The sequence below is a fragment of the Berghia stephanieae genome, chromosome 4, assembly GCF_034508935.2.
Source record: "Berghia stephanieae isolate SIO BIC M18660-M18661 chromosome 4, UCSD_Bste_1.3, whole genome shotgun sequence".
Classification (NCBI taxonomy): Eukaryota; Metazoa; Mollusca; class Gastropoda; order Nudibranchia; family Aeolidiidae; genus Berghia; species Berghia stephanieae.
The window spans coordinates 57,501,401-57,526,400 of record NC_088363.1 but is presented as its reverse complement, the minus strand read 5'-3'; the positions used below and the strand labels follow the sequence as shown (position 1 = coordinate 57,526,400).

Here is a 25,000-nt window from a genome sequence, read left to right as displayed (position 1 = left end):
AAAGCTGGTGGGCACATTCTTTTAATAGTTTTCCTTTCAATCCATCCGGCCCAGCAGCCTTCCTCTCGTTTAGTTTCGAAAATACGAATCTCGTTTCCTCTTCACTGACCTCAATAGTCATTTCATCTTCCAAAGCCCTGTCTAATTTATGTTTTTCATTTTCAATATCAAATTTGTTTGCTGTGTCGAAACGTGAATAAAATTTATTTAAAGTTTCAATTTCGATATCTTCTGATATAATCGTGGGCTTTGGATTATAGTTCACAGCAGTTTTAAGCCCCCGCCACGTGTCCCTTATATCCCCAGAAGAAAAGCATTTTTCAATTTTATTTTTGTACTTATCTCTACAACTAGATATTACCCTCTTTATCTCTTTTTGTTTTGTTTTCAGATCTTTTTTGTTTCCACTAGTATAGAGAGTTTTCTTTTGGTTCAATAAAAGTTTTAGATCTTTTGTTATCCAAGGCTTGTTGTTAGGATAATATTTTATTTCTTTTTTACAAGACACTAGCTGTTCACAGAATTTTAAATACTCACTCACACAGTCATTCAGCTCATCCACACTATCACATGATTCGATAAAAACATTCCAGTCAGTGCATTCAAAAAACCACGCAAATCTTCACACACACTTCCATTCCAGATCTGTACACTTTTCTTTACTGGTTTTACACGTTTAAAAACAGGGCGGTAGGTGGGGAGTAGCAAGAGCATGCAGTGGTCAGATAAACCTAATGGGGCACGGGGTAAACATTTATAACTATTTTTAATATTACACAGGAATAAATCTAATGTTTTTTTGTCCCTTGTCTCGCAGTCCACGTATTGATGAAGTCCCGGGAGAGTAAAATCGTTACATTGGTTAAAATCGCCAGTGACCATCAATACGGCATCGGGTGACTTAATTTGAATGTCCTGTATTTCTTTCCTCAAAATATTTTTCGCTGTGGTGTTGTCTGATGATGGTGGAATGTAGACGTTGATGATGATGACATGAGTATATTCCCGGGGTAGGTAATATGGTCGTGACGAAACAGTAATAAATTCAATATGATCGCCACAGTACACTTTCCTTATCTGAAAGTTATTGGGGTGACACTATTTGTTGTTAATGAATATGCACACCCTATACCCAGTTCATTTATTAACATTAGCCTGATCTCCTCGAAATAGTGAATATTGTTCAATATTAAAACATGATGATGGTATGTGAGGAGATAGCCAAGTCTCTGTTAACGCTATTATGGAGGCTTGACGATAGTCACTATTAAAACGACACAGTGAAAACAGTTCATCAATTTTATTTTTCAGTGATCTTACATTACCTGTCACTACACAGGGTAAAAATGGACGAAAAGGCCGTCTGTTAAATTTTGTTTTTATTCCTCCCTTTCTCCCCCTCTTTCTTACTTTAATAAACGATGTGTCAATAGTGGGTGGTGGGGGTGACACGGGTTGGAGGGATCGGAGAGTCTCTGGAGTATAAGTTATCGATAGGCTTATTTTGGCAGCAAAATCACAGGCTAAAACACCATTTATGCTTATAAATATACATATATATATTATTATTATTATTATTATTATTATTATTATTATTATTATTATTATTATTATCATTATTATTAAAATTATTATTATTATTGATTGATTGTTTGTGTGTGTATGTTTTCTGTGTGGTTGTGCGTGTGGGTGTGTGTGTGTGTGTGTATGCGCGTGTGTGTTTGTAGCATTACAACCAGCAACATTGACATATAATATGTGGTCGTGGAAATTATGTCTCATTCTTTTCAGTAAAATGTATATCGGGTGGGAATTCCGTTAGCATTTACCAAAGCGGTGGTGTAATAAAGATGGAGAAATGAAACAAAAACAAGAAGGCAATTCCACGGGGTTATTCAAATGACATAGCACAAGCTGCGTTTGTCTTGGAGAAAACAGCCTAATCTCGGGGGATCGGAAATAAATGCAAGCGTACACGCACACAAACACATTAATATTTACATGGAAGTGAATTAGAGCCAGCGGAGAGGGAAGAGAGAGAGAGAGAGAGAGAGAGAGAGAGAGAGAGAGAGAGAGAGAGAGAGAGACTAAGACACAAAGAAATTAGAAAGAGAAGGCTAACACACACAGACACACACACACACACACCCACAAAATTAGAGAGAGAGAGAGAGAGAGAGAGAGAGAGAGAGAGAGAGAGAGAGAGAGAGAGGGGGGGGGGAGGACTAAAGAATTAGACACAGAAATATAGAACGGGCGGGAGAAGTTAGGGGGGGGGGGGGGGGGGGATATTATTAATAGATTATGACGTATCAGTTTGGCGGTCAAAATGTAAGAAGTGTGTGTCATTCAAAAACAGTATTCTGAATTCATCCTTCAAACAGATTTATTTATCCTTCAAATGTCTTAATGATACCATTCTTTAACTACTGTACAGATTACATTCTATAGCTACAAAAGCTTTTCCTTAACTGCATTATTATTAGACCCTTGACTGCTAAACAGCATTCGTTCTCCAACAACTGGATTCTTTATTCGTCCTTGCTAAAATTTTTGTTTTAACTTTGTTATCCAACGTCTATACTGAATTTAATTAGTTATTTGACTGATTTCGAGAAATCTTTCTTCAACTGTTTTACTGAATTGGTTCATTGACTGATATTCTGATTCATTCTTCATCTGTTCATTTCCCACCAGATAATTCTAATTTGGTGTTTTTCTATCCTCCTTGAATCGTATCTGCTTCTTTCGGCTCCAGAAATATCACAGTACTAAAGCCTACAAAATATAACAACAACAGTCTTATCTCATCAGAGTCATGAAAAGTATAACACAATTTACTCATCGAGTCATGAAAAAGTAATAATCAGTCTTATCTCATCAGAGTCATAGAAAAACGTATATAACAACAACTGTCTTACCCTCATCAGTCATAGAAAAACCTATATAACAACAACAGTCTTACCCTCATCAGAGTCATAGAAAAACGTATATAACAACAACAGTCTTACCCTCATCAGAGTCATAGAAAAACGTATATAACAACAACTGTCTTAACCTCATCAGTCATAGAAAAACGTATATAACAACAACAGTCTTACCTCATCAGAGTCATAGAAAAACGTATATAACAACAACTGTCTTACCCTCATCAGAATCATAGAAAAACGTATATAACAACAACAGTCTTACCCTCATCAGAGTCATAGAAAAACGTGACTTTCTCCCAGTTGTAAAACTTCATGACATCCACAAGAGCATTGGTGTAGATGGGTCTCATGTAGATCTGGAACGTGTCGTTTTGGCGACGATTTGGAGTCGTGCTGATGGACACGTAGGGAACTCGGAAAGCGTCCGAATAGGATTGGATGACGGGAAGAGACGAGGAGTTTGACACTCCAACTATGGCAAGGTCTCCCCGTGATAGGTGATGACATACTGGTTAGGGAATAGAAAAAAATATTATGAAAAAAATTGTTATACTAGGCTTGACTGAAAAGTCTTGGCGCCTATTGAATATTTCAGATTGTATCAAACTCACCAAACTATACATCAAAATTTGCATAATTTATTCTATTAGGTCACCAACTTTTGTTTAGCTGCTATTTATAAAAAAAAAGAATTTATCTTAATTAAAATAATCTTTATTGTTTCATGTTTAAAAAAAAGAAGACAAAAATGTATGCAAGAAACAGCGTGCTGTGACTGAATTCTTTACTGCAGAAAATGTGCACCAGTAAACATTCATGAACGTTTTTATGGCGACTTGTGTGTTGGTATTCGAACAGTTCAAAGGTAGGAGGTTTTTACTGGAACTGATGCTGTCTCTACCAACATTAACGAACAGGCTCGTAGTGTTCGTACACAAAGTTCATCGATCAACAAAAACTTTCATATGGAAGAGTTCGATGTATCGTTCCAGAAATCCTTGGTCGTAGAAAGGTACAGTATGGGCCCATTGGATACTGAGAATGCTCACACATTGAAAGAGTAACTTTTATTGAAGTCGTAGAGCAATTTCGTAACCTCATTATTGAAAGAAAAGGGGAAAAAATCCCAATAAATCAAAAATTAACACATAATCATATTTTTCATCATTATGATAAATTACGGTACCACAAGTAGTTTGCCGTTTAAAACTTTTAACACTGACTGACCTCAAAACGCACAACCTCACTTTCAAAGTTTTCAATAGAATTTTAGCACCAGCACATTTTGGGGGTTTTAAAGTAGCGTGTCAAAAAAAAAAAAAAATTAAAATAAGATAAGGGCAAATGTATGAATTCATGGTAGCCCCGTTGGTATCACTGCATAGCATCATAGAAATACATAAAAATAAATAAAGACAACCGTCTTTCATAATTTGAAGATAAAAATGGCCTCCTGGGCCATTCTTCAATGTTAGGAAAGCTATTATTACACTTGAGCATCCCAAAGAGTGTCTTTCTTTCCAAATTAATTCGTTCCCACGTGAGTATAATATAATGACATAATATAACAACCATGGGTTGGCGTGACTTCCATTGAATATAAGATATATAATAAAATGAAGAAGACACCAAAATGCGTAAGAAAAAGGAAAAATAAATAATATTTTAAAAAAAATCAAAATTAAAAAAAAGAGAGAGAAAGGGCAAAATATAACAGACAAAACAAAACAAAAAACATACAAAGACAAACAAAACAAACCCCAACAAATAAACAAACAAAATAACAACAAAAACAAAACAAAATATAAAAAGAAAAGCAATTTGATAAGGCATTCCAAACATTTTCATCGTCACATCAATAAATGAAGCTTTAAATTCGATTCTATTTCAGACAATAAAATCCAATGCGCAATTCGGAAGCCCAATTTAAAGTGATGTTTTCCCCCCTCTGGGTTTACGCAGGTACCACAGACTGACACAAAATTAGTGCCATAACTGATCAGGTAAATTATTTCAGTATTATAGTCGCATTTCCTTTATTTAAGGCAATATGGAATAAGTATTATCAAAGTTGTTTTGTAACTTGTTTGCTACTGAATTAGAAGAGGTTTTCGTGTAAACTCTGAAAGTAATTACCATCACCTTGAATTATGCAATTAATGACCTGTCGGGGGTTGGGGTGGGGGCGGCATGACTCAAAGTGCTTTACTATTTCAAAGTTGCATCCGACACTTTTTGTTTGACATTATTAGGTGACCAACATTAGATTAATCTAAAATAAAAATTGATAGGAATCACCTTTGTAGTCCTTCAGGGCCATTAGATCCATGACTCCGGGGTTTATCCCGGTTTCTATAGCGTAATAGGGACAATAGCATTTACTTACTACTCTTTGAATAGGACACTAGTCCATCTGAAAGTATTTTCCACCAGATCTAACAGACCCAGCTACCCAACCACTGCTTGGTGAACAAGGAGATCGGAAAAAATATCGACTTCACCAGGGTTCGAACTCGGCCCCTTTGCGTGTGAAGCGAGTGCTCTACTAGCAATCGGGGCCCTTGGAATCACTATTGCAAGGATCAATATTGGCAAAATAGGCCTGGTTTAACGACTTATTTTACTTTTATTTGCACAACATAACATTGGTCACGCCGGACGTGCAACAACATTTGTCATCCGATTTACGTAGTTTTAATGAAATTAAATAACAATGATTGACTTCGTTGGATTCTTTTTTGATTTTCTTTTTTATATAAATTAGATTCTCAAGTTGTGATTTATTCTTCCACAGCTTTTGCTATGCATGCTCTATTTTCGCATTTTGTTATATGCGAGATGACAAATGTTAGCCTTATCCACCAAGATTAGACATCTGAAAGAGGCACTGAATAGTTCCCGAGATTCTAAATATCCTGGTATTTTTGGTTTCTGAAGGGAAAGAGGTAGTAACCTACGAATGCTTACTTTAGCGTGTAAATAGGTTAATGTTCTCTTAGCAAGGGAGGGAACCCCTTTAATAGTGATTGGGTCTCTCGTATAATATAATGATCGAAAAGAAGCGCTTTTCTTTGGTAGTGATAAGACACCCATATATTTTATCTCTTTTATTCTCGTGGCTATTGGAACCAGCGTTAATTCCAACCCTAATTCCATGAACCACGACGAAATCAACTTTAATATCTTCTGTGAATAAGTTCATGTTGATTTTCCCTCTTGATATAACTAATGTAGGTGGACGAGTATTCTTACATTTTCCCTATTTATTGTGAATATCTTCTCTCTCTCTCTCTCTCTCTCTCTCTCTATCTATCTATCTATCTATCTATCTATCTATCTATCTATCTATCTTTTTTTGTTGTTGGCATTCTTTATATATGCTTAAACAAAAATAAATAACAAATTATAACGTCCTTGAAACTATATGGCATACACATCTGCCAACTTTTCTTTTCTCTCTCTCTCTCTCTCTCTCTCTCTCTCTCTCTCTCTCTCTCTCTCTCTCTCTCACTCACTTGTTGGATTCTTTCCAGCGTCTCGTCCCACTGACCTGTCTGTCATTGATTATATCAATTCTACTCGATCTACCTATCAATTTGTCTGTCTATCTATCTATCCATATATATATATATATATATATATATATATATATATATATATATATATATATATATCTGTTTATATAGCAGTCTGTTGTCTATCTACCAAGCACTTTGTCAAGCTACAATTCTTTATCTATTTATCTATCTTTCTATTTCTCTATTTCTATCTATCTATATCTATCTATCTATCTACCTATCTATCTATCTATCTATCTATCTATCTATCTATCTATCTATCTATCTATCTATCTATCTATCTATCTATCTATCTATCTTTCTATCTACTCATCCATCCATCCATGTATGTATGTATGTATGTATGTATGTATGTATGTATGTATGTATGTATGTATGTATGTATGTATGTATGTATGTATGTATGTATGTATGTATGTATGTATGTATGTATGTATGTATGTATGTATCTATCTAGCTTCCTGTCTGTTTTTATAGTTGTCTGTTGTCGATCTATCAATCACTTTATACTCTCCTTTATCTATTTTTATTTCCTTCTATTGATCTATCTATCTATCTATCTATCTATCTATCTATCTATCTATCTATCTATCTATCTATCTATCTATCTATCTATCTATTTATCAAAGAGATCATAGATTTGTGACTTTTTGACAATTTGGTGGTCATCTCAATCTATTTGAAATAAAATTAATCTGAGCAACTTTATATATCTAAAAAAGGTGAATCGACGAGTTAAATGCGTTTTTAGCGGGACAAACTCATTGCTGTACATCGTCACGGTCGGATATCTCAAAATTGAGACTTACTTTTGATGTTGACAGTTTAGTGGTCAGTAAATTGACTGATACTGACTTATTCGCAAATTCTTATAGTCTCATTGTTGAATAATGGAAATACTCTCAAACCAATGCAAAATATTATTCATTACAGCAATGTTAAATTAAGCCCATAATTGCGTTCGGCTATCAGACCTCCTTATATGTTCATTTTCTTACTGATCAATATAATTGGGAACACCAGTTTGATGTCAAAAAACTGGTTCCATCTTATTGAAAGCGTAAAACCACTCATTCCGGTGGACTGAATACATATTTGTGTAATTGGTCTTCTGATTTCAGAATGATGATATCTTACTTTCAAGTTGTAAATAAATGCTGATCGTCAAAAAAGATCATCCATCCTCGCGTAGTCCCGTAATCATAACAATCTGCCTGCCTAAACACCCTGCTACTAAGATAGTTATGCCATCTTATGATTCAATATATACAACATTCGTTATAAGATAAGATAGACTATATTTGAAGGTAAAGTCCTATTAATTTTTTTTAATGTTACAGCAGAACAGACTATAAAATCAATAGACGAGGTAAACAATTGTGTTTACGATGTACCAAACTGGTAGGCATGCATTTTCACGGTGATTAACGGACAAATAGCTTAAATATGAGGTATCGAGCGGCGAAAGTGAAGGCCTAATACTAATGATAATATACATAAAAGCCCATGAGTGGAATAATTTGTTGTTCTTCCCTGCCCGGATCCCCACTCAGGGTAAATCAATCTCGGGACAAAATCGAATCTCGCCTTGATGGCGGGAGTGAAGACGATCGATGGAGTCTTGCCGGTCGCACAGACGACGTAATGCTATTTGAAAGTCGGGCTGTACACTCCGTGGGGACATTTACCAAGTGACATGTGACGTGCGACGTGTGATATGTGATGTGTCATAATACTTAAGCTTTCCTCTTCTAAAGATTTTTTGTTTCTTCTAAATAATCTTGAATAGATATGTGCGGTAATGTATTCTTGTGGTATGACACTCGCCTTCGGACCTACATGTCTTGGGGTTCGAGTCCCGTTTTGAGCGATGCATGTTTTAGTCATTGTTAAAAGGCTCTTTACTCATATTCTCCGTACGCAGGTGTAAAATCAGTACCTGCCCGTTAACAGCGTTGTCTTTGATAAAAATTACAAGTCGCCTAACAAGCGTCGTGTCTTGTCCTATAATATGATAAATGTTGCTGTCGTCTAGAGACCATTTGAAAAGCGCCTTGAGCGTATTTAGTGGAGATTGGTCTATATAAAAGCTCAGTTTTTACATGCAATAGATATAATAACATGTCCGTGATCGAAATAAAATTCCATCACAGTAAACAAGAATTACCGAAGTAACAAGATAATATTACGGCTATCAATTTACGTCGACTGTTGTGGTGAGATACACCAAGTCAGTTATTTTATGGATATGATGGAATCAACAATTATTTTAAAATAAGTAAGAAATACACATAATGCAAATGGCAATTCTTTAAAAATCGCATGTCTGCAATTTTAACTGGGTTTCTCTGTAACAACATCCTGGACATTTTCTCTTCTAATTTCTGATTTTGAAAAAACAAAACAAAAAAAAAAAAAACAACTAACAAAACAAAAACAAACACAAAAAAAAAACAACACAACAAAAAAAAAACAACAAAAAAAAAAAACAAAAAAACAACAAAACAAAAAAAAACACATAAAAATACAAAACAAAACAAAAAACGAGTTTTAAAACAGCGAAATGTCCATTAAATTTGCTCAAAGCACTTTACCAGCTGTTTAAAATCAGTTGCAACACTTCATATGCAGGGTGGCTTAAGGCGCTAATACGATTTGTTTTTCGACATGGGCAACGCTATCACTGGCCAGCTGTCATTTTACATAATATGAATACAGTGAGTGAATATGTGAGTAAAGAGCCTTCTTCTTCTTGTGGAAATCTCTAATATTATGGAGGACCACTCCACAGTTGGTAGGTCATTAGATTGTGAACTTCTAAAAACACTGTACATAATACTAGTAAGAATACGTCGATTTAAAAGTCACAATGGGATCACAAACAACCGCATGAAAGCATTCTGGCCGCCGCCTTCTCCAATGACGTAACCCCCCGTCGTCCACAGCAGGACTCAAACCAGGGATCTACAGGTCTGAATTAGAGTGCCATACAACAAGACCCCAAAAAAGCCGTACAAGTGATACTATTGTCTATTGACCCTATGCGTTTAGGTAAAATAATCAGAACATCTGCCACTCGGATTTAACCTACCGACACACAAACTATCTATGTCAAACCTTGAACGTTTATAGTCTTATTGATATCATTTAGTGAGAACTAATCATTAAAATAGTTGACTTAAAACAATATACAAATAGTTGAGTGGAGTCAATTTCGTTCCATCTATTCTATTCTACTCTGGTACTTACATGCATTCATAACAGAGAAACTGTCCGTGATATCCACTATGGATGTGTCATTATGTAACTGGTACCTAAATCCATGCGACCCGAAAGGCAAATCCCGATTGATTTTGTGGACTTCGTGTCTAAATGCTGTTAGGGCGTAGATTGAGCTCGAGTCAAATATACCTCCTGAGGAATAAAAGGAAAAGGAAAATGAATTATTTTTTGCTCTCAATTATATTAGTCAGTAACAAGTTAGTGAACATAGTAGGAGGTATGATTATATTAGTCAGTAAGAAGGTGAACATAGTAGGAGATATGATTATATTAGTCAGTAAGAAGGTGAATATAGTAGGAAATGTGATTATATTAGTCAGTAAGAAGGTGATCATTGTAGGAGATATGATTATATTAGTCAGTAAGAAGGTGAACATAGTGGGAGATATGATTATATTAGTCAGTAAGAAGGTGAATATATTAGGAAATGTGATTATATTAGTCAGTAAGAAGGTGATCATAGTAGGAGGTATGATTATATTAGTCAGTAAGAAGGTGAACATAGTAGGAGGTATGATTGTATTAGTCAGTAAGAAGGTGAACATAGTAGGAGGTATGATAGCCGAATGCAATAGAGCAGAAAAGTCGTGACGTCATACCTTCTACTCTTCCGGTTCCAAAAATCTCTGGAAGTGTGTTTGTAAGGTGGCAATAACTATTTTAGTGGAAGGGTGTATAGGCAGATTATTAGGACTAAGAAATGGATGATATTTTTTGACTTACGACCAGCATATTTAGACCAGAAAATAAGACGCCATCACTTTGAAACCAGAGGATCAATTACACAAGGTATGCATCCTGTCCTCCGGAAGAGTAGTTTTACACTTAAAATGAGATTGGAACCAGTTTTTTTCACATCCCACTTTTAGCATTGTTGTAATGGGCAATAGTGTGCGTTGGTTTGAGGGTATTTCCATTATAACAATGAGACCACAACAAATTGGGTTATCAGTTATCAGACCAGCGAGTCGGTCAATAATCTTGTGACATGGGGTCTGAAACTTTTCTTAAAAGTAACGTGTGACTCATCCCCTTGAAACGGTATTGTATCGGTCAGAACAGTATAGAGGAAATTGCAATTTTATCGCCTGTTGCGAATGATTTTTACGTTCACATTGTCAACAAACTTCAATTTATCATTAATACATAGGATATATTGTATTTATTAATTTCAGGGAAAATCTGCCGTTTGTCTCAATGATGGAAAAAAAAAGTAGTCCTTCGGAGCCATTGGGACCATGGAGCCGGAGTTTATCACGGTTTCTATAGCGTGAAATGGGCAATAGAAATTGCTTGCTATCCTTTGGATAGGACGCTAGTCTGTCGCAAGGTACTTTCTGCCAAATCTAACAGACTCAGCTACCCATTCACTGCTGGGTGGACAGGGGGGGGGGGTAAAAAAATCTCGACTGCACCCGGGATGGATCTTGGTCCCTTAGGTGTGAAGCGAGTGCGCTACCAACTGAGCTATTGGGACCCCATGTTGAAAAGAATACAAAGATAATTAATTCGTAAGCCTTTGTGTAGCTTGACTCAGTATTGTGACTCTTTTCATCGGAAAAATGACATGAGCGTAATTCCAAAAAAACTAAAGTGAAACTGTAGCAAATTTTAAAAAAAGCATTTGTATTCATTACATCGAAAAAAAAAACAATTTAATTATCCTTATACATTATGGTGATAGTCTTGAATATTGACATAACATATTATGTCATCAAGAGAATATACCATAGCCTTACTAAAAACGTTTCGTTAAAAAGTCTGTCTTTATGAAACAAAATAATTAAATCATTAACATCAACAAACGTTTATCGGCATGGTTGTAATTGATAGAAAATAAACTTGGAATGGTGCTTTTTACAGTTGCAGCCTTCATAAGTTAAAAAAATATAACTAAAAAAAAAAGAGAAACAGAAAGTAATTAAGAGGAAATTTGCGAGAGACTATGAAGGCGGAAGAGAACGAGAAGAAAGTTTGTGTTTTTTAAAAAAAATTATGTTCTTTTGGAACACCTTCCATCTTTGTCTTTTCAAAAACGGGCCAGATAAATAGTGACATTGGCTCCGATATATTGATGATGTGGTAAGTAAAGAAATACTTTATAATGTTCGGCCCATATTTGTTTCGATTTTATCATTTTGTATTCTTATCTTTTTTTTAGATTTGAGAATGAGGTGTTATCAACGTGCACAATTGCAGGTCTGATAACCCAATTCATTATGGGCTCATTGTTGTAATGGAAATCGAAAAAAACGGACGCAAAATATTGTCCATTACAACAATAATAAACTAGGGCCATAATTGGGTTCAGCAGTCAGACCTGCATATGTGTGCACGTCGGGTGTTATAATACTGTTTTTAACCGAACTTGGGATTATATTGACCTCGAGGAAAGACCTCGTAGACTTGGTCTTTTGGCTCTGGGGTCAATATATTTTCCGCAATCGGTCAAAGTCGTATATGAGTACCAGTGTGTGAATAAAATTGGACAAGGAAAAATGTGAATTGATTTAACCCCCGATCCTCGACCACTGTATAAACGTAACACACCATTCCCAACTCACTTACGCCGCAGTCGTTTAAGTGTAACACACCTTTTCCAAGTGACACGGGCATCAGTTGTAACAGACCCGACCTTGATTCAGTAAAAATTCCATTGTGTTCTTTATGAAATAAAAGCCGAAGTTTGATTGGTTGATATTATTAGTTTCAGCCAATCAGCAAACAGTTTATTTAAGCTGTTTGGGTTGAGTATGAAGCTAGTTTTTGACGTAAGAAATGACGCGATCAAACCCGAGTGACGCTATATGTTAGCTACGTCATTCAAACTTGCTAGGCAAGTGCTGGGAACCGGTCGTTATTTCCGGTTGACCCCAATGCGGTACTAGAGTTAAGATGTCTGATGTCTGCAACAGACTTGCGATTGCAACGAACTTTTCTTCATTCATATTGGCTCATGGCTCAGCGTTTGCTATTAAATTATAAATATACCTCTGAAAAGGTTTGTAATGCAAGTTATCATAATATTATTGGTGGTTATTATACCTTATCTTATTGTGCAGCAATGTGATCTAGTTGTAAGGCGCTCGTCTTCGGATAGGAAGGCCCTGAGTTCGAGTCCCGCTATAAGCAGTGCTAAGTTGTGTCCTTGGAAAAGGCTCTTTACCGACATTCTCTCACCGTACTCAGGGGTAAAATGAGAACCTGGCCGTTAACAGCGTTGTTTCTATCGGGAAAAAAAACCAATGTAATATCGCCCCACAAGGCGTCATGTCTTGCCCTACATGTTAAAGTGTTTGCTGTTGACTAGGGACTCTTTATAAAGTGTTTTGAGTACGTTTAGTGGATATTGCGCTATACAAAAAGTCCAATTTTAATATTATCTTGGTGTTTTGCATTATCAGATTCATATAATTCGTCTTGTTAGTGCCTTGGCAGTATATTTTGATTCTTTTTTACTATTAGGGTGAGCTCGAGAGGATGGTCTGCAGACGTTGGTGTATAAGATGTACAGGATTGGGAAACTCACACAGCCTTGGGGACATCCGTTCGACAACGTTCTTTTGTTGGAGACAGAGATAATGAAACATTTTCGTGTATAGCTCTCGGACTAGATGTGAAAAATATTACAGCACAGTTTGCATTTGGTCCCAAGATTGTAAACGTTACATCCCTTGAAAGAAAAGCTAACCACTCTTTGCACTTTACCACTGAATTCACAGACGCTTTCCCATATGTTGTTGCAGAGATATCAATATTGAATGAAGACAATCGTACGATTCATTCAGCAAATGTTACTACCAAACGTCTTAACGGTAGTACAACGTTTACAATAGATGATTATTCATATGACGGGAGTGATTTAGATCCTGGTATATATAAATTTAAAGTCTTGGGAAGGAACACAAGAATTTCGGACTTGAAAGCCGAGACTGTTTATGTTTTTAAACATAAATATGACGCAGAGGGAAATGACAAGATAACATTCATCATAATAGGGATCGCTGTTCTGTTTACCATTGGAATAGTTGTGTTGTGGGCTGCGATCTACAGAAAAAAGTATAAAAAAGAAAACAGCGGTGAAAGATAAATGTGCGCTACCAACACTGCGTTAGGTGGCGGAATATAAGGACATAGATTGCAAAATATAAACAAGGCTGTTGAACAGAAAGTGTATCAATTCAGAATAGAAAACAAACAAAGCCAAGGAATCAGAGCCACTTATTAGACTGCAGCAACCAAAAGAGGCGACAATTAACTGACTCCAAACAAAACAAACAAACAAACCAGCAAAGACCGCTAATACAAGGCATCGAATTCAAACCAACGTCATTTTTTATGTCGACAAGACCTTATATATATATATATATATATATATATATATATATATATATATATATATATATATATATATATATATATATATACACACGGACAATTTCGTTTTTATACGAATGAGAGCCCATTCACAGTATTTTGTCAAATATCACTTCAGTGTTACAAAATCTTTGGTCAATGCCTCTCCATGAACATCCTTCACCTTTGGTCAAAACGCCTCTTCATGGTTACACAAAATCCACAGCCATGGGTCAACATATCTCTCCATGGCAATGCAACATCCACAGCCATTGGTCAAAATATCTCTTCATTGTTATATAACATTCACAGCTATTCATGGTTATACATCCACAACCATTGGTCAAATGACTATTCATGGTTATACAACATCCACCGCCTTTTTACGACCACCTCTTCAATGGTAGACAACATCCACCACAATGCCGCAATACTGGTTAACCAATCTACAGGTCCATTTTTGTAGAAACCTTGGTCTTTCTTTATAAGTATACCGGGTTAATCTCCGGCTTCATGGGCCGAATGGCTCTGAAGGATTTTTTTTTTTCAAAATGGCGGCGCTGAATAGCGACGCACAGTTACACCTATGTCATGAATTCTTTTGATATTTATTTGTTTCATGACAACATTTCACTCATTTACGTATTAAACGTTGTATGATTGTTCGTATTAATGAATGGTATGTACTTCAAACTTTAACGTTTAGAGTTCTGCTTCAAATCCTCGGAAAAATCGTTCGTATCAATGTTTTTGTCTCGAGGAAATCGAAATGGCGGCGGCTATGTTTACTTCCGACACAAAATTGCACCGCTAATTTCATCTTATTTCGCGATTTGTTGATTGAAGACCTATCCTTCGCTTACTATTATATAAAGCGTTGTATGATGATTTAGAATTACAAAGAGGCATAAAAAATAATAAACCATCCTCTTGATGGAGTAGAAAGAATTCATGGAAAAGCAATAGAAAGGAAAGCATTCTCAATTACCAACAATAAAAAACATATTTTATACCATGAATTTAGTATTTTACCATCTGGGAGAAGGTTTTGTCAGATTAAATGTAGAACTAACAAGTATAAATCAACGTTGGTTCCATCAGCAATAAAAATGTTGAATATTTCATATGGTACAGCAAAACCAAGGATAGATACGTTGACTGATTGACTGATTAATTTATTTAATGTTAGATTAAGTGACCAATTGATAATGATAATAATATTTGGTGTTGAATTGCCGAAAATGTAACGAATTGAAAATGAAATGAATATGTTTATGTTGAGTATATCGCACGCGTGAAAGAAAGAGAGGAAGAGAGAGAGAGAGAGAGAGAGAGAGAGAGAGAGAGAGAGAGAGAGAGAGAGGAGAGAGAGAGAGAGAGAATAAGTAGGAGTGAAATATCTGTTCAATGTTATAGTTATCATATAACGTTATAACAAGTGTAACTAAATGACAAATTGCCATATTTATGGACAATAAAGATCTATTATTATTATTATTATTATTTTTATTATTATTATTATTATTATTATTATTATTATTATTATTATTATTATTATTATTATTATTATTATTATATTGCACTTTTGAAGGCTTACTAGCGATTATTTTTTTCTTTTGTTACTTAGCTAGTTGGACGAAGCGAGCTGGCATTCAAGTGAATGCTTCTATCTATGATTAAAGTAGAAATGCCTATTTAAAGTAAGGTATGAGATTTGATATAGCGCATTGCCAACTAAATGATTTCAGACCATTTTATATGTATTGTGCGGCTATTTGTTCTTGTGGTATGCCACTCGCTTTCGGATCGGAAGGTCCTGGGTTCGAGCCTCGCTTGGCGCATAGTTGAGTCCTTGGAAAAAAAGGCTCTTTACTCACATTCTCTAACCGTACTCAGGTGTAAATTGAGTACCTGGCCGTTAAAAGCGTTGTGTCTGTCCGAGAAAAAAAATGTTATATCGCCTAACATGCGTCGAGTCTCGTCCTACATGTTAAGTGTTGCTATTGTCCAGGGAACCATTGTAAAGCGCTTTGAGCACGTTTAGTGGATATTGCTCTATATAAAAGCCCACTCTTTGTTTTTAAAAGCTCACTCATAGTGATTTGAATAAAAGTAGCGTATGTTAAGTGGAAACCGATATAACGATCCAAGGATAAGTTTACTAGGATCCCCCTCTTCTGCATTGAAATACTTTTTGAAGTCCTCTGCATTTCACGGATTTACGAGGCACTGATTATTCCGATATTGACATATAATTGTGGAACCTGGGGCCTCACAAAAAAGAACTTAGAAAGTCTCTATTCATACCACCGCAAACAATTACGTCGCGTAATCGGAATCTATTGGCCAGAGACAATTACAAAAACTGATCTCTATGAAAAAACCCAGAGTCCAACGCCTGCATACAATAATAAAAGAACAGCGATGGAGGCTATTTGGTCACATTTTACGTCGAGAAGATAACATCCCAGCCCAAACTGCAATGACAGAATATTTCCTTCATGGCAACAAATATGTAGGGAGATCACCAGGATCAATAGTAACTACGCTGAACTAGGATCTCTCTACATATCAGAAATTTCTGGATTCAGGTGACGCCGAATTAATCCCCGAAGAACTAAGAAATACTGCAGTGCCCCCTGTACTAAAGTCGCAACAAGATCATGACAGCCTCAAAACTCTGGCCCAAGACCATGACCAATGGAAAAATTAACAACATGGATGGAGAGCAGCTATACTTATCGACCATGACTGAATCACACAATTCTCAACAAGCGTCATTCGGACTGCGAGGCTCACTACTACTACCACTACTACTACTACTACTACTACTACTACTACTACTACTACTACTACTACTACTACTACTACTACTACTACTACTACTACGTTTCACACATTGATGCATATGATTTATCCCTTGTAGACTGCAAATAATGATAATAAAATAAATAAATAAAATTCCATTTATTAATCACATAGGGGAAATTTGTCTCTAGAGTCTATTCCGAGGGAAGACTGGAATAACCCAGGCTTCAGCCGCAGTGCAGCGCCGCAAACTAAACTAGGTCGAGGTGATTAGCTCAATGCCACACAACATAGCGAGAATTCCAACTCGGTACCTTTCGAGTACGAAACAAAGACCTTACCGCTGAGCCACGCTGCTCCATGTCTCAAGATGGATCATGGTATGTATTAGAGAAATCCAATTTGGATAGGAATGCTGCTTTGTGGCATCAGAGGTCTTTGTTGACATCAGGGGCAGGACATAATATACATCCCGTCAACTAAAAGGTGTTATGTCTGGGTGAATCAAATGTCGGCAATAAAGTTGAACATTTAATTTATAAGATCTGAAATTTGAATATTCATTTTTTTCGCTCCTCAAGAAACGGTGCTATTTTCCTAGATAAAAAATATAATATAGTATAAACTTAAGCCCAGTCTAAAAATCACGACTTCTATAACTGTATTTATTTTAGCACGTGAATCATCGAACATAATGCTGATTTCAGACGATGGGTCACGTATTTTATTACTGGATTAACTATTTTGATTTTCAAGTTAAGAGGATTTACAAAGACTTTACTTGATCAATCTTGTTATCAAAAAAGTTCACCCACTTTTATCAAAGACTTTTTAAAGATGTTATAGAAAGATGTGCTAGTTACGAAAGAAGAGATTTTCAAGTTCAAACTGCTTATTACTTAAACTTGAGCTTTTATCTAGAGCAAAATCCACTAAACGTGCTCAAAGCGCTTTACAAGGGGTCCCTAGCCAACAGCAACACTTAACATGTAGAACAGGACATGACGCCTGTTAGCATTATTACATTTTTTTTTCGGACACAGACAACGCTGTTAACGACCAGGTACTCATTTTCCACCTGAGTAGGATGAGAGAATGTAAGTAAAGAGCCTTTTCCAAGGACTCAACTATGCGCCGAGCGAGGCTCGAACACAGGACCTTCCGATCCGAAAGCGAGTATCATACCATACCACAAGACCACATGGCCGCATATTATTACTTATGACTAATCTTCACTTGTTAATTCATTTTTTTAATTACAACTTGTTCAGCACCCTCGAGGACTAAATATTTCTCATGTATGTTTCAAATGAAAAGAAAAAAACAAAGCGACCCATTATCAACGGCCTCAATGCTATACATGTGTAGATGTTGCAGATTTTATTAGTACAGGAATGACAAAATATACGATTCTTACACTCTTGCTTTTTGGACTTCCGGACGTGGCCCCTGTGAGCGCGCGTTGGGAACAAAGTTCGAATTCCACAACGCAAGAGTGCAAGAAATATTTTATTCTAACCCTTAATCGATTCTGAATTCGTTATCGTTGAATAAAAGACATTTAAAAAACTACATACTAAACGATACTTCGTTTTTTAAAATATCATTTTGGTGAAATTTAACGTTTGATAATCTGACTTCACAAAACGTGATTTCATTACGCGTTAGTATAATAGTAAGAGGTCTAAAGTTCGATCCCAAATCGAGTTAGGCCGATTATCAATTTTTTTCTCTTAGAATGTTCTTTCTGCTTTGTCTGGCATTGTAACATACACAGTTTTTCAGATTTCTATCTTACACCAGTGCCTGCTCCCTAATTTGTTACATCTGTCATTGCCCTTAAAATAAAATGAATCCCCGACCCCTGGACTGCTGGTGACGTCAATACTCTTTTAGATTAGAACTTTAAATTAGAAAATGCCAAGGTTACCAATATGATAATCCCCCTAATGTATTTGGAAATGACATGAGCGAGGTAAAAAATGTTGAAAAACAAAGGAAAAAAAAAAAGAAACAGGGATGTCGCGAGATTTCTAAGCCTCTGTAATCTGTGTCCTACTTTTCAATATGTTATTCAGGCTCACGTCTGTTTCAGACCATTATCTTATTTGGAAAGTAAAACGTTTATAAAGAAAATGATTTATTTGATTATGTAATTTATATGTTTGTCTTGAAATGAGATGGTGAAATAATAAAGAGATGAAAGATTGTAGACAAGATTAAGCCCTGAGAACACTCTTTGAACTCAAAATAGAAGAACATAATAATAATATGGAAGAAAGCTAAAGACCCACCTCCTCAAAACAGTGTTAAAGTCGGGGTGATTTAGAAGATTTAAGTTTACTTGGTAATGAATGATAGTCAAAGTGTGAGATTTATGCTAATCAAAATGGTTTAAAAGAAGAATAAGAATAATTCATTGAAGAGGTAAAAATCTTGTTTTTTAAAGGGATTGTAACTTTTAATTCACTTGTTTGTCATATAATTTACTCTGACGCAATTCCATTTTGGGACGGTGGGTCGCATATTAAATTAAATTGAGCTTTTATATAGCGCAATATCCACTAAATGTGCTCAAAGCGCTTTACAAGGGGTCTCTGGCCAACAGCAACACTTAACATGTAGGACGGGACATGACGCCTGTTAGGCGATATTATAATTTTTTCGGACAGAGACAATGATGTTTACGGCCAGGTACTCATTTTACACCTGAGTACGGTGAGAGAATGTGAGTAAAGAGTCTTTTCCAATGACTCAATTATGCGCCGAGCGAGGCTCGAACCCTGGACCTTCCGATCCGATTAGAAAGCAAGTGTCATACCACAAGACCACATAGCCACATATTATTATCGACCAAGGAATCCTCTTTTTGCAGCAAACAATGATCCCGAAGTGATCAGTCATTGATGAACATTATGAAAAGCAATATGTGATCTCAGAGCTCAAAAGCGAAAGTTGTAGTCTTGCTTGTGATACACCAGGCTTCTGAGCTATAGGCCCCTTGTTCGAGTTCTCCTGCACAGATTGGCGCAAAGTGGAGTTCTTTGAAAAGGCTGTATTTCTCATGTTCACTCACCTTACTCAAGTATAAGATGGGCACACAAACATTGTAAGAGCGCTTTTCATGTGTTAAGCCTCGTCCTTTATGTTAAGTGTTGCTGTCGGCTTGAAACCCTTTGTAAAGGGCATCAAACACATTACAAGCGATGTAAAAGCTCAAGTTTTAAAGGTCACGAAAAGAAGAGCTTTACATACAAAGAACAGAAAGTAACTTTCGCGCAAATGTGCACCCCCTTGCTTTTTGCTGCCTTCATAAAATTATGTAACCCAGTCTTAAAACATATTACAGAATGATTTATATGCGGAAAATTCAAATTATAGCGAAGATTGTGAACTTGAGATTAGTTTAATAATTTATTGAGAATAACGAATAGATCTTTATAACAAGCAAAAACCCACATTTTGATATTTTTGATCATTTTACAACGAACTAAGCAGTTTTACACCTATTAGAAGAGGAGTTAGGCAGGGGTGTTTTGTCTCCAGATTTATTCAACCTCTATAGTGAAATGATATTAAGAGATATCGAACATAAGAAGGGGGTGTGTATTGGAGGAAAGAATGTAACAAATCTGAGGTATGCAGATGATACGGTTCTACTGGCAGAATCTGAACATGAACTACAAGAATTACTGGATGTTGTAGTCAGGAGTAGTGAAAATATGGGACTGGAACTGAATATATCTAAAACAGAATGTATGACGGTATCTAAAAATAATAACCCACCAGCCTGTGTAATAACAAGCAGAGGACAAACAATACAACAAGTTGAATGTTTCAAATATTTAGGCTTCAATGTAACATCCAATGGAAAATCAGATTGTGAAATAAAGAAAAGAATAGGTATGGCGAAGAATGCATTCAACCAGCTGCATACAATTATGAAAAACAGGAATATTAGCATGAAAACAAAAATCAAAGTCCTGGATTGCTATGTACTGTCTGTGCTGCTATATGGTTGTGAGAGCTGGACCATAAACAAGACCATGGTTAAAAGACTGGAGGCAGTGGAAATGTGGTTTTACAGAAGAATGATGAGGGTGTCATGGATGGAAAGGAAAAGAAATGAAGAAATTTTAGAAATGGCAAACAGAAAAAGATCACTGATAACAAAAATCATCAAACGCCAAATGGAATTTTTAGGACACATTATCCGCCACCCTGGTTTGGAAATACTCGCCTTGACTGGAAAGATGAATGGAAAAAGAATAAGAGGAAGACAAAGAATAACGTATTTGAAAGGGATAAGAACTTGGACAGATGAAGCTGAGAAAGGTGGCGCTGCTTTAATAGAATTGGCAAGAGATAGATCAGCTTGGCGGAAGATGACCTCCGACGTCTGCTTCAGATATGGAACTACATGAGATGAGATCATTTTAACTTTATTCTCAGTGTTGGACATTCGCTCCGTCCAGACATAATATCAATTTGAGGCTGTGAGCAGTATGACAATCGCCTTCGGATTGGAAGGTGTAGGGTTCGAGTCCTGCTGTAAGCGGCGCATAGTTGAGTCCTCGGAAATGGTTCCTTACTCACATTCTCTCACCATGTTCAGCTGAAAAATGAGTGTCTGGCCGTCAACAGCGTTCTTTTTGTCGAGGAAAAAATTGTAATATTATCACCTCTCAGGCGTCAATGCTCGTCATAATATATGTTAAGTGTTGCTGTTGGTTGGGAACCCATTGTAAAGCGCTTCGAGTCTGATTAGTGGATATTGCGCTATAATTTTTTAAAAATGTAATCTTAAATTGCTAATTAACTTATTAAAACATGATTAAAATTGTTCGTCTGAAGAATAAATCAAGTAATTTCATCTTAAGTTATCAATCATTTATTTATAAATATCATTTGTTTGTTTACTTTAGCAATATTTATTCAGTTCTTAATTTATCAACTGATTTATTTATTCATGGTAAATTCCTTACCAGGCTTTCAATTGCCTTTTATTGCAGTTATCAAAGCCCAACAATTCTAGGATATCCAATTGATTCCACGTAAATTTTACAGTGAATAAAAAATTAAACAGATAAAAGCAATTGCTTACTACCTTTTGGATAGGATGTTAGTCTATCGTAAAGTACTTTCCGCCATATCTAACAGACCAAGCTACTCAATCAATGCTGGGTAGACAGGGGAGGGGGGGAGGGTTGTCAGAAAAAAAATATCGACTTCACTCAGGATCAATCTCGGTCCATTTGCGTGTGAAACGAGTGCTCTACGAACTGAACCATCGGGACCTGCTTATATGCATTTTTCATAAATGGCATTAGCCAAAAATGTCATATTTCTGATCTTTTTAACTTAACATTTTCATTTTGACATCCGCTTGTCTCCGACATAATATCCAGTTTGGCGTGTTGAGTCACGAATTATTGATAAAACATTCATATGCGCCGTTCTTAATTTATCAATTGATTTATTTATTCATGGTAAATTCCTTACCAGGCTTTCAATTGCCTTTTATTGCAGTTATCAAAGCCCAACAATTCTAGGATATCCAATTGATTCCACGTAAATTTTACAGTGAATAAAAAATTAAACAGATAAAAGCAATTGCTTACTACCTTTTGGATAGGATGTTAGTCTATCGTAAAGTACTTTCCGCCATATCTAACAGACCAAGCTACTCAATCAATGCTGGGTAGACAGGGGAGGGGGGGTGGTTGTCAGAAAAAAATATCGACTTCACTCCGGATCAATCTCGGTCCATTTGCGTGTGAAACGAGTGCTCTACGAACTGAACCATCGGGACCTGCTTATATGCATTTTTCATAAATGGCATTAGCCAAAAATGTCATATTTCTGATCTTTTTAACTTAACATTTTCATTTTGACATCCGCTTGTCTCCGACATAATATCCAGTTTGGCATGTTGAGTCACAAATTATTGATAAAACATTCATATGCGCCGTTGACGATATGAAAATGTGTGTAGAGACAGTGCCAGACAAAACAAGGCAGAAAAATGCAAGAAAAAAATATAACATCCCCAAAAAATCAGTCGTCCTCGACTAGGGATCAAACCTAAGGTTCGATTCCCAGTCGAGGAAGACTGAATTTTTTGGGATGTTTTTTTTTTATCTTGTATTTTTCTTTCTTGCTTTGACTGGCACTATTTCATACCCACTTTTTCATAGCTTTATCTTATACCAGTGCCTGCTCCCTAATTTGTCACTTTGATAAATGTAGCAGTTCCACAGATACACCAAATTCAATTCGCTTCATAACCAATGCTTTTTTTCATTCTACCAGCAGGTCATATGGAACCAAAACTGCATTAAGTAGAATGTAAGTCGGATGCTCGTTTGCACTAAAGTCATGTGCAAATAAAAACAACTTAACCCCAGAGTCAAGTCCGAATAAAATTTCAATTCTTAAAAAAAAAGTAACAAGACTTTCCTCCAATTATTTTTTATGGGTTTATATATTGTAAATAAATAAATATTATATATATATAATATATATAATATATATATATATATATATATATATATATATATAATATATATATATATATGAGTGTTAGAGGGCACTTGTACGTACGAGAGTGCTCGATAATGTTGATTAGAGCATATAAAAAACACCAACAACGAACTCATTTGAAGGTGCACTGTGGACTTATTGTGAACCGAAGAGATGGAAAACCAACGAAACGATCGTCCCGACAGAATAATGTGAGTGTTTTTATTATTATTATTATTATTATTATTATTATTATTATTATTATTATTATTATTATTATATATATTATATTATTATTATATATATATATATATATATATAGGCTGTGACGTACATTTTGTATGGGTCTATAGACAGATAAGTAAACGTCGGTAAGGGCCTATCAAGGTAGGCCTCCAAAAGATACTCGGATTTCTCAGAAAAAAAGAACGATCTGAATTTCTCAAATAATGTTTATTGTGATATTTGAAAGATAACCTTATATATATATATATATATATATATATATATATATAATATATATATATATATATATATATATATATATAAAGTTATATTTCAAATATATAAACGTCGGCAAGTAAGGGCCTTCACGGTAGGCCTCAAAGAGATACTCGGATTTACTCCGAAAGAAAGAACGATCTGAGAAAATCTTTTTGAGGCCTACCTTGATAGGCCCTTACCGACGTTTACTTATCTGTCTATAGACCCTTACAAAATGTACGTCACAGCCTGAAGTCAAATACTCATTTTCACTTTAATCGGAGGCAAAAATGTATGTAAAGTGTTTCGTTCACGGACATAACGATGGGGCCATGACTTTGCAATTAGTGTTACCCATCTATTCACCGATCACACTCAACTTCGCCCCGACACTCTTACAAGAAGAGTCACTGTGCCGTTCTGTCATCCATGCAGCATGTAGGTATCGTACATTTACGTGATATTTTACTAGATAAAGGTCAAAGGTTGTGGTAGATCTCAAACAAAATGTCACGATAAGCACACCTATTCATTATTCAGACATCGAAGCAAGATAAGACCGCCAATTTCGGAATGAACAGCAAATGTTTCCATAATCCAATAATATTAATACAAACATAGCTATATATCCATCAATTTGATCTAGACATGCTCGTCAACCAAGGGAAGTAAATCACGTCAATGAAGAATATTATGGACATGATACGTCCAATTTTTGAGCGGTATGATATCAAATCAAGGTTGAAAGCGCGTCAATAAATATATTGGAGAAAAAAAAATCGGATCTTTGATGTTCTAAAAATGGGGTCACCAAAGGTTAGCCACTGGCTTGTCTCCTCTTACTTTCAACTTCCACCCTCAAAACCCAAGGGAAATAACACTCCAGCTTTTTTTTTTCTTGGCCCCATGGGAGATGACAATCTAATTCCCAAAAACAATAAAGTAAGGAAAAAATGTGGTGGTATTGCCAAGAGGCTGGAATATCGAGTATTTCTTCCCTCCTCCATTCCCAAAGCCCTTCCCTTATCCCCCCCCACCCAC

General features: G+C 35.8%; 1 protein-coding gene across 2 annotated transcripts in view; it reads right to left on the bottom strand.

The window, feature by feature from the left end:
* The window catches only part of LOC144970891 (glutamate receptor-like), a 77,788-nt gene that overhangs the window by 27,140 nt on the left and 25,648 nt on the right, over nt 1-25,000 (bottom strand). For both annotated transcript variants that reach the window (XM_078911027.1, XM_078911026.1), the window contains exons 2-3: nt 9,758-9,922; nt 3,193-3,438 (exon numbers count right to left, since the gene is read on the bottom strand). In XM_078911027.1, the coding sequence (XP_078767153.1) occupies nt 3,193-3,438; nt 9,758-9,922 (411 nt within the window). The remainder of the gene's footprint in view (nt 1-3,192; nt 3,439-9,757; nt 9,923-25,000) is intronic.